The sequence below is a fragment of the Astyanax mexicanus genome, chromosome 19 (genome assembly GCF_023375975.1).
Source record: "Astyanax mexicanus isolate ESR-SI-001 chromosome 19, AstMex3_surface, whole genome shotgun sequence".
Lineage (NCBI taxonomy): Eukaryota > Metazoa > Chordata > Actinopteri > Characiformes > Acestrorhamphidae > Astyanax > Astyanax mexicanus.
Genome location: NC_064426.1, coordinates 10434709 through 10448068, shown reverse-complemented (window position 1 = coordinate 10448068; position 13360 = coordinate 10434709). Strand labels below are relative to the sequence as shown.

The following is a 13360-nucleotide window of genomic DNA, read 5'->3' as shown; positions in this document are numbered from 1 at the left end:
CTAATACCCTTTACACAGTAATATAACTCACACACTTTACTCTACACTAATACCCTTTACACAGTAATATAACTCACACCCTTTACTCTACACTAATACCCTTTACACAGTAATATAACTCACACCCTTTACTCTACACTAATACCCTTTACACAGTAATATAACTCACACCCTTTACTCTACACTAATACCCTTTACACAGTAATATAACTCACACCCTTTACTCTACACTAATACCCTTTACACAGTAATATAACTCACACCCTTTACTCTACACTAATACCCTTTACACAGTAATATAACTCACACCCTTTACTCTACACTAATACCCTTTACACAGTAATATAACTCTCACCCTTTACTCTACACTAATACCCTTTACACAGTAATATAACTCACACCCTTTACTCTACACTAATACCCTTTACACAGTAATATAACTCACACGCTTTACTCTATACTATTACCCTTTACACAGTAATATAACTCACACCCTTTACTCTATACTAATACCCTTTACACAGTAATATAACTCACACACTTTACTCTACACTAACACCCTTTACACTATACTAATACACTTTACACAGCTACTTCACCTTTACACAGTAATATAAGTTAACTCACACACTTTACACTAATACCCTTTACACAGTAATATAACTCACCCACTTTACTCTACACTAATACCCTTTACACAGTAATATAACTCACACACTTTACCCTACACTAATACCCTTTACTCTACATTAATACATTTTACACAGTAATATAGCTCACACACTTTACTCTACATTAATACCCTTTACACAGTAATATAACTCACACACTTTACTCTACACTAATACCCTTTACACAGTAATATAACTCATACACTTTACTCTACACTAATACACTTTACACAGCTACATTACCTTTACACAGTAATATAACTCACCCACTTTACTCTACACTAATACCCTTTACTCTACATTAATACATTTTACACAGTAATATAACTCACATAGTTTACTCTACACTAATACCCTTTACACAGTAATACAACTCACACCCTTTACATTACACTAATACACATTACACATCTACTTCACCTTTACACAGTAATACAACTCACCCACTTTACTCTACAATAATACCCTTTGCTCTACACTAATACCCTTTACACAGTAATATAACTCACACCCTTTACATTACACTAATACACATCACACAGCTACTTTACCTTCACACCCTTTACATCACACTAATACACATTACACAGCTACTTCATCTTTACACAGTAATATAACTCACACCCTTTACATTACACTAATACACACTACACAGCTACTTTACCTTTACACAGTAATATAACTCACACCCTTTACTCTACACTAATACCCTTTACACAGTAATATAACTCACACACTTTACATTACACTAATACACTTTACACAGCTACATTACCTTTACACAGTAATATAACTCACACCCTTTACTCTACACTAATACCCTTTACACAGTAATATAACTCACACACTTTACATTACACTAATACACTTTACACAGCTAGTTCACCTTTACACAGTAATATAACTCACAAACCTTTCTCTACACTAACACACATTACACAGTAATATAACTCACACACTTTACACTAACACACATTATACAGCTACATTACCTTCACACAGTAATAAAACTCACACCTTTTCCTCTATTCTACACTAACACACTTTACACAGCAAATGGTGTACGATTTTCTTTTTCGTTATGTGTAATGTAAAAAAAAGTGCAATTGCTAAAATGTCTTCATAGGACTTCCAGTATCACTTAAAGCCAACAATGCTGGAACAGTACATTTTACTTTGCTTTCTTCAATTCGGTCAATCTCTGAGGCCAGCTCTTAGAAAATTGTGCCGCTCACGAGCCAAGATAGTGTGGTCACCCGAGTCAAACGTTTGAGGCTGTGAAGAAAACCAGTCATTTGACCCTCTCATCAGAAAATCTGAAGTTTAATCCCAGTCAGGGCCACAGCTGTCTGTGGATGGTAGTAGAAGAATACAAACTGTTATTCTGAGCTTTTACAGATGTGTTTTTGACATATGTTTGACATACGTTTTTCAGCTTCCCTTTGGGCAACCCTTCGTTGCTTAAAAAATGGCTGAGGAACATGAGGTGGAAAGACTGGTCTCCTGAGGAATACAGTAAAATATGCTCCAATCACTTTGAGAGCAAGTGTTACAGAGTCGTGAATGGCACCCGAAGACTACTTCACACCTGGGCAGTTCCCACCATTTTCTCTTTTCCTGGCCATCTTCAGAACCAGAAGGTCAGTAACAGTACTGCACTCAAACAGTGAGAGAGTACAATTTTGAAATTGTTCTTAACCCGCCTGACGTGTCTGCTTATGCTCTCTCTCTCTCTCTCTCTCTCTCTCTCTCTCTCTCTCTCTCAGAAAAAGATTGACCCCAGGAGTAGAAGGGCGTTGGTGAGTTTTGATATGAAAGATGTGATATTCATGTTTGTTTTTCTCCATTTATTTATATGAATAGAGGCCTCGCAAAACAATATAATAATGATTCTTAAGGTGCAGATTGATTTTACTAGTTTTTTTTTATTTGTGATATGCTCATGATTTACAGTGGTAAATCAGTTTGGGCACCTGATAATTTACCCGAGATAATTTTTTAAATATTTTCCTTAATAAATCATTGGTTGTTCGGATCAGTAATTTCAGTTAGATATATCATATATCTGAAAAACTCAGTGATATTTGTGATGTGTAGTGAAGTTTATAGGATTTACAGAAAGTGTGTAGTAAAATTAGGCAGGTGCATAAATTTGGGCCCCCCAACAAAAAAATTACATCATATATTTAGTAGATCCTCTTTTTGCAGAAATGACAGCCTCTAAACTCTTCCTATAGCTTCCAATGAGAGACTGGAATCTGGTTAAAGGTATTTTGGATCATTCTTCTTTACAAAACATCTCCAGTTCAGTCAGGTTTAAAGGTGTCCGGGCATGAACAGCCTGCTTTAAATCACACCATAGACTTTCAATAATATTCAGGTCTGGGAACTGAGATGATCATTTCAGAACGCTGTACTTGTTCCTCTGCATGAATGCTTTAGTAGATTTTGAGCAGTGTTTAGGGCAGTTGTCTTGTTGAAGTAACTTCAACTTTCTCACTGATTCTTGAACATTGTTCTTAAGAATTTGCTGATATTGACTGAAATCCATGAGATCCTCAACTTTAACAAGATTCCCAGTACCTGCACTGATCACACAGTCCCACAGCATGATGGGAGCACCACCAAATTTTACTGTGGGGAGCAGTAAAGTGTTTGTGTTGGAATCCTTTTTGCTTTTATTGCCATGCATACCACCCTTTAAATAACTCAATTTTAGTTTCATCAGTCCACAGAACCTTATTCCAAAATGAAGCTGACTTATCCAAATATGCTTTAGCTTTAGCATACCTCAAGCGACTGTTTGTGGCGTGTGCTCAGAAAAGGCTTTTTCTGTATTACTTTCCCATACAGCCTCTCCTTGTGCAAAGTGCGCTGAATAGTGAGCGATGCACAGTGACTCCAACTGCAACAAGATGATATTGTAGGTGTTTGGAGCTGCTCTGTGGGTTGTCTATGGCTGTTCTCTCCATCCTTCTCCCCTGATTATCAGAGATTTTTCTTGTTCTCCCATTTCGGATCTTAACTAGAACTGTGCCTGTGGCCTTCCAAGTCCTTACTATTTATTTGAGAGTTATTTTGAGGCTCCCAAGTTGCCACACTTTAGAGAAGATGCAAAGAGGAGAAAAACTATAAACTTAATTTCACTTTTCAAATATCACTGTGTTCTTCTGCTATATGAGAGATTTACATAAAATTGCTGATCCGAACAAACAAAGATTTATAAGAGGAAATCATTAAAATCATCAGGGGTATATATAAACAGCCAAAAAATATTTCCTAACTTGTTCTTGTATATGCATTTTTTTTTTTTAATTTATAATCCACTAATATGCTTCACTATACTGGACCAAGATTTATCTTGTAACATGTTTTTAAAAAAAATGATTATTTTACCTCAATGCAAATCGTATTATTGACAGATAATGTGGTATGCTTCAGTTCATGAACCCATCCTTTCCTTCTCTGTTCTAAAGGAACATTAAATGTTTTATGTTCCATAAGTTTTCATTTGTCTTGTTCTAGAACAGTTTAATTTGACCTCACTTTTCTTGAGTGTTGCCAGTGATTTGAAACCCGACCCTCTGCTTTTAATTTCAAGCATTTCTTGATTATGGACTTTTATTTTGATACACCTGCCTCCTGGAAATTGTGTTTTCAAGGTGACACCCCATGCTATCAGACTTACCCATGTCTTTAGCTTATTTCTTTCCATTTCATCAAAATGCATTTTGGGATGGTGGAGTTCTGAGAGTGCCAATAGTCTTTACACAGTACTTACAGTGGACATCACAATGCTTTTAATTCAATAATGTTTCTTGCTTCACTTTTTTGTAAATTAAGGGAACTGTGGATGAATCTGTCTTCGAGCTGCCTTCAAAACGATCAAAACGCTCCAACATACAGCCTGTACCAGTTCAGCGTTTTCCCGTACAACAGTTCCAGAAATCACAGCCATCAAAGCCTTCACAGCCTTCACAGCCATCACAGCCTTCCCAGCCCTCACAGCAATCACAAGTGTCCAACTTACAGAAACCACCAGAGCCCAGTAATGAGCCAGAATCTGTTCAAGTACCTACTCCCTCACAGTCTTCAAGCCCAAGCCTGGGGGAAGCTGATAACAAGTAAGTAGCCATACAAAATCAGGACTTGTTAAGGCCTAGATTATTTAAATGTACTGTATACCTAATTCTAGACATGTTACAATAAATACACTACTGATTATTGTAAATATATATACTTAACAATATTGCATGTTTTTTTAGCAAGGAGAGGCCATAAGTGCAAAATAGATGGTATGACAAATTAACCTTGTATAACAACAGCATTGTTGTTTTATTTATGTTTTATTCATTAAAAGTATTAAATACCGTTTTTTTTGCACTATAAGGCACACTTAAAATCCTTTTATTTTCCCAAAAATCATCAGTGTGATTATAATCCAGTGTTTTTTCCGGTGTTTTTTCGTGTTATAACAAGCTGCTTAGGGCATTTACTCAAGCACTGCAGATAGCTGCTTATGCTAATGCTAATGTGCTGCACCCAGCCTTAGTGCTGGAGAAACTTCACTGAAAATTCACCCTTCGACAACAAATTGGAAATCTAAGCTTAGAAAAGGAAAACATATTACTCACCCCAATAAACTGTTTTCAGGAGATTCATTCAGCACTCATTTGACTTTGAAAGAACCATTTTAAGAACCATTTTTTTATTTTCCCAATTGGCCAATTATTTTTACACATTAATTGGCCCCCACAGAGTGCAGACCCCATTGAGAATCTTTGGGATGTGCTGCTTTGTTCAGTGGTCAGACTCTACCATCATCAATGCTGCTGCAAGATCTTAGTGAAAAATTAATGCAACACTGGATTGAAATAAATCTTGTGACATTGCAGAAGATTATTAAAACAATGCTACAGTGAATGTGTGCGGCAATCAAAGCTAAAGAGGGTCCAACCAAATATTAGATTGTGATCATTTTTTTATTTGGTCACACAGTGTATAATGTTTATATGTAATATAAAAAGGCATTAATGTAGCTGGGAAATTGTAACTATGCATTGACCAGCCTAGAATCGTGTTGTTTGTGTATGTGTGTGTGTGTGTGCGCGTGCATGTGTTAAGTTTTACATCTCTTTTATGAGACAGTAATTATTTCTGTGACCGTGTTTGTTTTGTGGGAACAGGTCGTGTACCTGGACAATTCTAGGAGATGAATCAGTGGATAGAAGCATGACCATGCCCAGCTTCTTTCACAGTGGCTACTGTTTGCCCAGGGTAATGTGTGGTATTCATTGTATAACATCCATAATTAGTTAGATACAGAGTCTTGCAGAAGTATTCAGCTCTTAAATGTCTTTAGATTTGTCTGGATTCCAAATGACACACATTGTTTTAGTTGTTACTAGTGCCTTAGGTCTGTTTAGTTGGTTCTCTGTAGCCTGTATCCTCTTTATAGTGATTGTTTGCTTTTCTCAAAAACTTTATCTGATGCAGAATTTTGAGGGACTTTGTCTGTGCAGCGTTTGGTTGGTCTGATACAGCTTCCATTTCCTCACCAGAGATCAGGCTTCATCCCTCCTGGTTCAGGGCTCACCCCCTGCAAATGTATAGCTTTTTCTTCTCCCAACAAACCTGGTTCAAATTATCAGCACATTATTTATTTTTTATGTATATAGTGCTTTTTACAACAAATGTTGTCACAAAGCAGCTTTACAGAGAAGTAGGTCCAAGCCTCTTGCACCAAAGCGAGCACCAAACTAATGCCTTAAAAGGAACCAGGACTCAGAGGAATAAGCTGCAGTGGGTGTGTTAAAGCAGGCAGTCCCCTAAAATGTGCTAGTCAAGATGATGCCAGAATTCCCACTGGGATTTCCAAAACACATGGATATTATTTTCTTTCATAAAGGAAAAATCTTTAATTTCTGTAAATTTGGTCTTCTTGGAGCACAGGCTGAACATTTTTACAGTATTCTGTTGTTATAAAACCTATACCTCTTTAAAATAATTTCAGTCTAAAGGCTCATTTTAGGCTTTCAGTACATACAGAAGATTATGTATCATACTAATTTGCTTTATATTAAAATCTGATCATTTTGAAGGTCTTAAATACTTTTGCAAGTATTGTCCTGTTGTCCTGTTATAATGTAGCTGTGAAATGTCAATGCTTTGGCTCCACTGTTCTTTAGTACATTTTTTTTTCTCTTCATTGCAGAGTTTTTGCTGGGATGGAGATGATGAGTTAAATATTGTAAGTGATATGAAATTCCACTGATTCTAGCAGCACTTATAATATGGTGTATTTGTATACTTTGCAAGAAAAAGTATGTGAATCCTTAGGGATTACTTGGATTTCTGCATTCTGATCTTCATCTAAGTCACAAGACAAACACAGTCTGCTTAAACTAATACCACACAAAAATGATATGTTTGCATGGTTTTATTGAACACAACATGTTAACATTCACAGTGAGGGAAAAAGTATGTGCTAGGCTAATGACTTTTCTAAGAGCTAATTGGAGTCAGGATGTGATGAGATTGGATGTGTTGGTTAAAGCTGCCCTGCCACCAGTTTTGAGTTTGCTGTTCTTAAGAAGCATTGCTTGATGTGAATCATGCCACGCACAAAAGAGCTCTCAGAAGACCTACGCTCAAGAATTGTTGTTAGAAAAGTATCTCTAAAAGCCTTGATGTTCACGTGTCCACGGTAAAACAGACAGTCTTTAAATGGAGAAAGTTCAGCACTGTTGCTGCTACTCTCCCTAGGCGTGGTAAAGTCCTGTAAATCCCAAGAATATTATAGCTGAACTGAAAAAGTTTTGTGAAGAGGAATGATCCAACATTCCTCCTGACTGTTGTGCAGGTCTGATCTGCAACTACAGGAAACGTTTGGTTGAGGTTTTTGCTGCCAAAGGAGGGTCAACCAGTTATTAAATCCAAAGATTCACACACTTTTTCTCCCCTCAGTGTGAATGTTAACAGTTTTTTTGTGTGGTATTAGTATAAGCAGACTGTGTTTGTCTATTGTTGTGACTTAACATTAACATAGTTAATGACCAATTTATGCAGAAATCCAAGTAATTCCAAAGGGTTCACATACTTTTTATTGCAACTTTTTATTATGTTTACTATGAGTGAAATATTAATTTAATTATTAACAATTTCTTATGAAAACAGATGCCACATGTTGTTCGCGGAATCCCAGGAAAAACAAAGCTTCGTATTATTGAGGTAAGTCTGTTTATGCTTGAGTATTGATGTTAGTGTGCATTGTGATGACCATGGCAGTGTACTGCAGAAATCAGCAAAGCAAGAGTCAAACACAGTTGCACATAGTTGTTTCTCTATTCATATTAGTGACCGGTATTTTCACCACCATCATAATCATCTTTAAAACTGCAGTTATGTCAATGCAGTATTAATACATAATTTGCTTCTTCTTCTTAAATTGTATTATTTTTTTGTTAATGATGATTTTAAAAAAGTGGATCAGTACCGAATGGCTTTTGTCCATTTCAGCATTTGCAAAACTCTCAGGTAAGTTAAGAAACTGAAGAATTTTCTCAGTATTGTCCTGACCTACATCAGCTGTTATTGCAACAGCTTTGTAGTGCATCAGACTATGTAGGCTTCTGCTGTCAACATAATGATAAAAATGAATCCACAGATACTTGTTGCATTAAAACAGAATTTACTTTATAGATGTGGTTACATTTGTGTATATTAAGAATTTTACAGCATGTTGAGTTTTCCATTTCATTCAAATTTTAACACACCTTTTTTTTTTCAGATTAAAGAAAGATGGGAGTGGCTTGGTCTGGATATCAGAGGGCCGTTTCCAATCACAACACACAAGCACACTCACGTCATGACCCTGACGGACTACTACTCTAAATGGGTGGAGATCTTTCCCCTGACACAGAATAAAACCAGTGATGCTGCAGCATGTCTGGCAGAAGCCATCCTTCAGATGGGATATCCACTAGGAGTTCTCTCACGACTTCCTAAACACCTGCTCTTAGTAGTAAGTGATCCATGATTTATTACGCACTTAGTAAGTGCGCACTTGTAAAAATTACATCTGGCCTGTCACTCATACTTTATTTCCTCATATTTGAACATAAAATCTGTTTTCACTTCATAGCAAAGTTCATAAAATTATAAATCATAAATTAGGTCATCAAATGAAAACAAAAATAAGCCCAGTGAATAATTCTGACTATTTAATTATTAATTTCCAAATAAATATTGGAAATTTTCTTAAATTGTAGCTTAATTCACTTGTTAAGTAAACATAACGTAATGGAGCCATAAGAGTTTTAAATTAAGTGGTACATTTATTTAAACAGTGATTTTTTTTAAAGGAATCCATATATTGAACTGTAAAGAAATTACATTTTCCAAATAACCAGTTAAGCTACAGTATCTGTGAAAAAAATGTTTTAAATTTTATTCTTTTTAGTACTTACCATGCCCCACCCCCCCACCCCGTTTTGTTTTACAGATGAATCGTGATCTGAAAAAACATTTAAAGGTTGACGCATGCTCACTGGTCATTCATCATCGCCAGACTGGGTACCTGGACTTGGTCACTGAAGCGCTCCTTAATGAGTAAGTGAAATATTTTCTGCTGAAGGCAGTTTCCTGTCATTTTTAGTAATGTCTCTTTCAGGAGCGCACATAACAACGACTTTGTGCTCTAAGAATTTTTTTTTTAATTAATAATTTGATGAAAAGTGATATTTAGAATTTTCTTATTAGCGCAGCTTTAATCACACTCTAAGTTCCTGTAAGGCATGTTTAGTGTCTGAAGTTCACTTTAAACAAAAGATTTCTGTAGTAACTGTGTGGCTCTATAAAAATCTTGTGCTTCAGACAGTAGCCAAGTAGAGATTGTCCTTTTGAGAGGTTTAACTATTTAAGGCAAGTGTGTACTGATGTAGACATCCAGTTTGCACTGTGCAGCTTGGTTACACTTTTCCAGTAGTTGCTTTCATGCAAAATCAGAGTCTCTGTTCTTATTAGCAGAATCAGAATATAACCTTCTGGGGTGTGTGTGTGTGTGTGTGTGTGTGTACAGGATGGTGGATGGGCTAATTAAAGAATACCCACGCACCTGGCACATCCACCTGCCTGCTGCCTCCTTGCGCCTCTGCTGTAAACAACACCCCACCACAGGGAAGAAGCCTTTTACAGTGATGTACAGCAGCGGACCTCCAGCCTTCAGAGCTCCCAGAGAACTGCCTGTGAGTAAAAGAGAGAGAAACGTCTTTATAATCAAGTCCTTATAGTCAAGGAAAGTATTTATTGGAAACAAATGGCGCAGATAATAAGGTTCTCTTTATTCATTATTGTTTAACATGGCAAACCCACCTCCCCAGAATTCAATTCTGCACATAGTACAGATGAAAGGTATCCAAAGGCGGGGCTTAGAGAGGAGTGGGAAAGGTAGAAAGGTGCCAGTTCAAGTTTTGTTGTCGTTTGTTTGCTTGTAATGGTGGGTCAAATCCTCAGTATTTAATCATTGCTTGAGGTGGAATTACTCATGTTTATATTAAAATGACAGAGAGAGCGATATATAGCTAGCTTGGTAAATTTAGAATTAAGCATTCTAACTTTAAAGCAGTTGTTTTCAAACTTTTAAAGCAATGTACCACCCATGATCAAACCAACATTATGGCCCTTACCCACTTTGCAATCTGCAAATTATGGATTAATGTCTCTTGTAAACGCAGTATGCCTACTGAGACATGCCTGAAGGCTTGAGACAGAGAGAAACAACAGATGTGTGAGAGATTATAATGAACTACGGTACACGTACCACAGTTTGAGAGAACAACTGTTCTCAACCAAGGTTGTTTTAGACAGGGTGAAGTGTGTGCTGGAATTCTGTGCTTTGCCAAGGATCAGTGTTAGCTTGTTAGAGTACCAGAACTTTAGTATTAAATTTACTTAAGTTCATTACAGGAAGCGTAAACTTTTAAACATATAAAGGTTATTTCACATTCAGTGTTCTATTTCTAAACGTTTAATTAACCAAATAAATAGGAAATATGCCCAGAAAAATTGCAGTATATAAATATAAAGTATTTGGTCACTTATTGTTCCATTGTAATGCCCCTAGGTAAACTGCCTAAATGTGTGTTTTGCCTAAAGAGTGTAGAGTGTCCAGAGATGCGTCCATAAGAGAATTATGCTCTTACACTGATATCTGATTTTTTGTGTGCATCAGTCATTGAAGCATTTTAAGAGTTCCTTTTTATATATATAAAAATCTAATTAACAAATAATTGACATAACAAAACATCTTAGAATAATGGTATAAAAAAATGCAGTTTGTTTAAATTAGCCTGATTATATAAAAGCTGAGTTTTATGTGTGTTATATGTTTTGTGCTTGCAGTTTAGCAACAGTGAGATTCGGCAGAGCTCCTTCATCATTCCACACATTGAAGCCGCCAAAGGAAACAAAGAAAACACTCCTGGTGAGAGATTTACAGCATCTTATTTATTACAGTCATGTGATAAATTAGGGCACCTATTTAAAAATATAAAGACCTTTACTTGGACTATTTTAAGATATGCAGGTAATTAAATGTGTAAATTCTAACAATTAGAATCAGGTTAAACTCATTAGCTGCAGATAATAACACTTTTTAAAAATTTAGGAGAAGTCTGTTTTCATTTCTAAAACACGATATGATAAACAGTATTATTGGCAAAAATACGCAAAATATTATTAATTTCAAGAACGTACTACTGCAGCAAAATGAGTGTTAAAAATAAATAAATTATCAGAAAAACAGAATTCTGTAAACCTTTCATAAACTACAGTAATTTACAAAGAGTCTAATCTGGAATTAAATAATATAATAATGTTGCAAACCTGGTCCACCACAATACTAAAGTGCAGAACAGTAGAAGCATGCATATAAACTCTAAACATAAACAATTATACAAAAAATACCCATAAAGCTTTACATTTAAAAATAGCAAACCAATATAAAATACACTGTTTTTTAATAATGATATTACTGTCCTGATATATTGTGCACAATACAATAAGACACACTAGCTCTTAGCTAAAAGTTTCTCTAAAGGCACATTAACCCCGAGTTTGCCCTTACAGAGAATGTTCTAATTGTAAAGGATTCTCTGCAGTGCAGTGTGTGAGTAAACACACTTCATCCAATAGCAGTCTATCTGAAAAGAGCAAACCCTTGCCTCATTCCATGAGCTCCGGTAATGAGAGCTACACTCTTGGAACACTGGGAAAATGTGTTGCTACACCGTGTCAAGCACAAAAGTACAGACAGAGAGAGAAACTAGGCAAATAATATTTATTAAAAAAATATATATGACTGTTTGGTTAACTAAACAATTACCAAATTAATTGTAATTGATCATGCTTTTTCTTTTTAATAAGGTGTATTTAAATGTAATATAAAATAATCTATCAAGAATCATTACAGTGGGTTGGTTAGGAGTGCTAGTGTGAGTGAGTGTTGGTTTTGATCATAAAAATAAAAAGTAATTTACCTTCTGAGCTTGAAAGTAGCAATTACCGCACTTATACTCTTATTATATTTACATTATATTTATTAATTTTTCTTTTATATTTTGGGGTGAGGGAGATCTTTTATAAGTGCTTTCATTTTACAGTTTGGTTTGTTGTGTGTACCAGCCTAAACCAAGTGCAGCCCTTGGATCTAGTTTACATTCTTACTGTTTTGTAATTTTTTGCATTTCAGTTGCTGGGTCTGCTGAGTCAGAGATGAATATAGACAATACAGAAGCCACACCATCACTAACATTAATTCCAGAAGGAAATGTGGAAATGGATTCTTTGAACTATTAATAGAATAAAACCTGAGGAAGGTTTAAAACAAACCGATGGACATTTAGAGCGGGACAATTAAGCACATTTAACTACAATATTAACATGTTTTTCCTGCGGTAATCGGATCATCATGGCTTCTTTTGACCACATAAAACACAGGATGTGACCAGATTATAAAAAGGTGAAATCCTTCACAAACATTCAGAAATGGAGCTCAAATAAAAGAGAATGTGTTTTCTGGGCCCACACACAATGATATAAATGCTGCAAGATGTCTTCACAAATGAGGCTGAACATTTGATATTGTATAATCTAGAATAGTTAGTTGCAGGTAGGAGGAGTGCTATTGTAAATACAATGTAAACAGCATGTGTTGATTTGATGATTCAGGCTTTAAAATAGATGTAAACACCCTATAAAATTGTTAAAAAAAAAAAAAAAAAAAAAAGGATGTTTGTTTTTCTGTGCTTTTTGTATTTCTGTAGAATAATCTTGTTGCTTTCAGGTCACTGAATCCATTAAAATTCTCTATTTTTAAAAACCTCTTGTGCTGTGTTTCTGTCAGTGTATGAATTTAAATCTGTGCTGATACAATGATAAGAGTATTTAAGTATTGCCGGTGCATACAGTGGCTTTCTTATTAAACAACTTTTAACGTTTAACTTTAACGCTGGCCCTTTTTTCTTTGATGCCAACTTTGCTCACTCTTCACTGATTCTCTCAGTCTATTTCATGAGGTAGATCCTGGAATGGTTCTGTCCAAACTGTCCAAAGGAGTACTAAAGAACTGCTTTTCCTTTACTCTGTGCTCCAACTTGTGTGTGTTAGGTTTTTATGTCAGGTGTTTGTGA

At 35.6% G+C, this 13360-nt stretch overlaps 1 protein-coding gene and 1 long non-coding RNA gene across 5 annotated transcripts in view; one reads left to right on the top strand and one right to left on the bottom strand.

Annotated features, from left to right (window-relative positions):
• The window catches only part of zgc:163143 (uncharacterized protein LOC795946 homolog), a 51513-nt gene extending 38336 nt beyond the window's left edge, over positions 1–13177 (top strand). For 2 of the 4 annotated variants that reach the window (XM_049467951.1, XM_022671967.2), the window contains exons 2-12: positions 2107–2311; positions 2438–2470; positions 4515–4795; positions 5858–5948; positions 6886–6921; positions 7848–7901; positions 8461–8694; positions 9175–9281; positions 9751–9916; positions 11073–11154; positions 12421–13177. In XM_049467951.1, coding sequence (XP_049323908.1) covers positions 2107–2311; positions 2438–2470; positions 4515–4795; positions 5858–5948; positions 6886–6921; positions 7848–7901; positions 8461–8694; positions 9175–9281; positions 9751–9916; positions 11073–11154; positions 12421–12527 — 1396 coding nt within the window. In that variant the 3' untranslated portion in view covers positions 12528–13177. The remainder of the gene's footprint in view (positions 1–2106; positions 2312–2437; positions 2471–4514; positions 4796–5857; positions 5949–6885; positions 6922–7847; positions 7902–8460; positions 8695–9174; positions 9282–9750; positions 9917–11072; positions 11155–12420) is intronic. The other 2 variants (XM_049467950.1, XM_049467949.1) reach the window with 2 other exon arrangements.
• Positions 651–1658, bottom strand: LOC125784429 (uncharacterized). Its single transcript, XR_007427226.1, has 3 exons — positions 1447–1658; positions 1336–1381; positions 651–914 (listed from the first exon to the last, which is right to left on the bottom strand). It is a non-coding gene; the product is annotated as an uncharacterized LOC125784429 (long non-coding RNA).
• Positions 13178–13360: the final 183 nt, after the last annotated feature.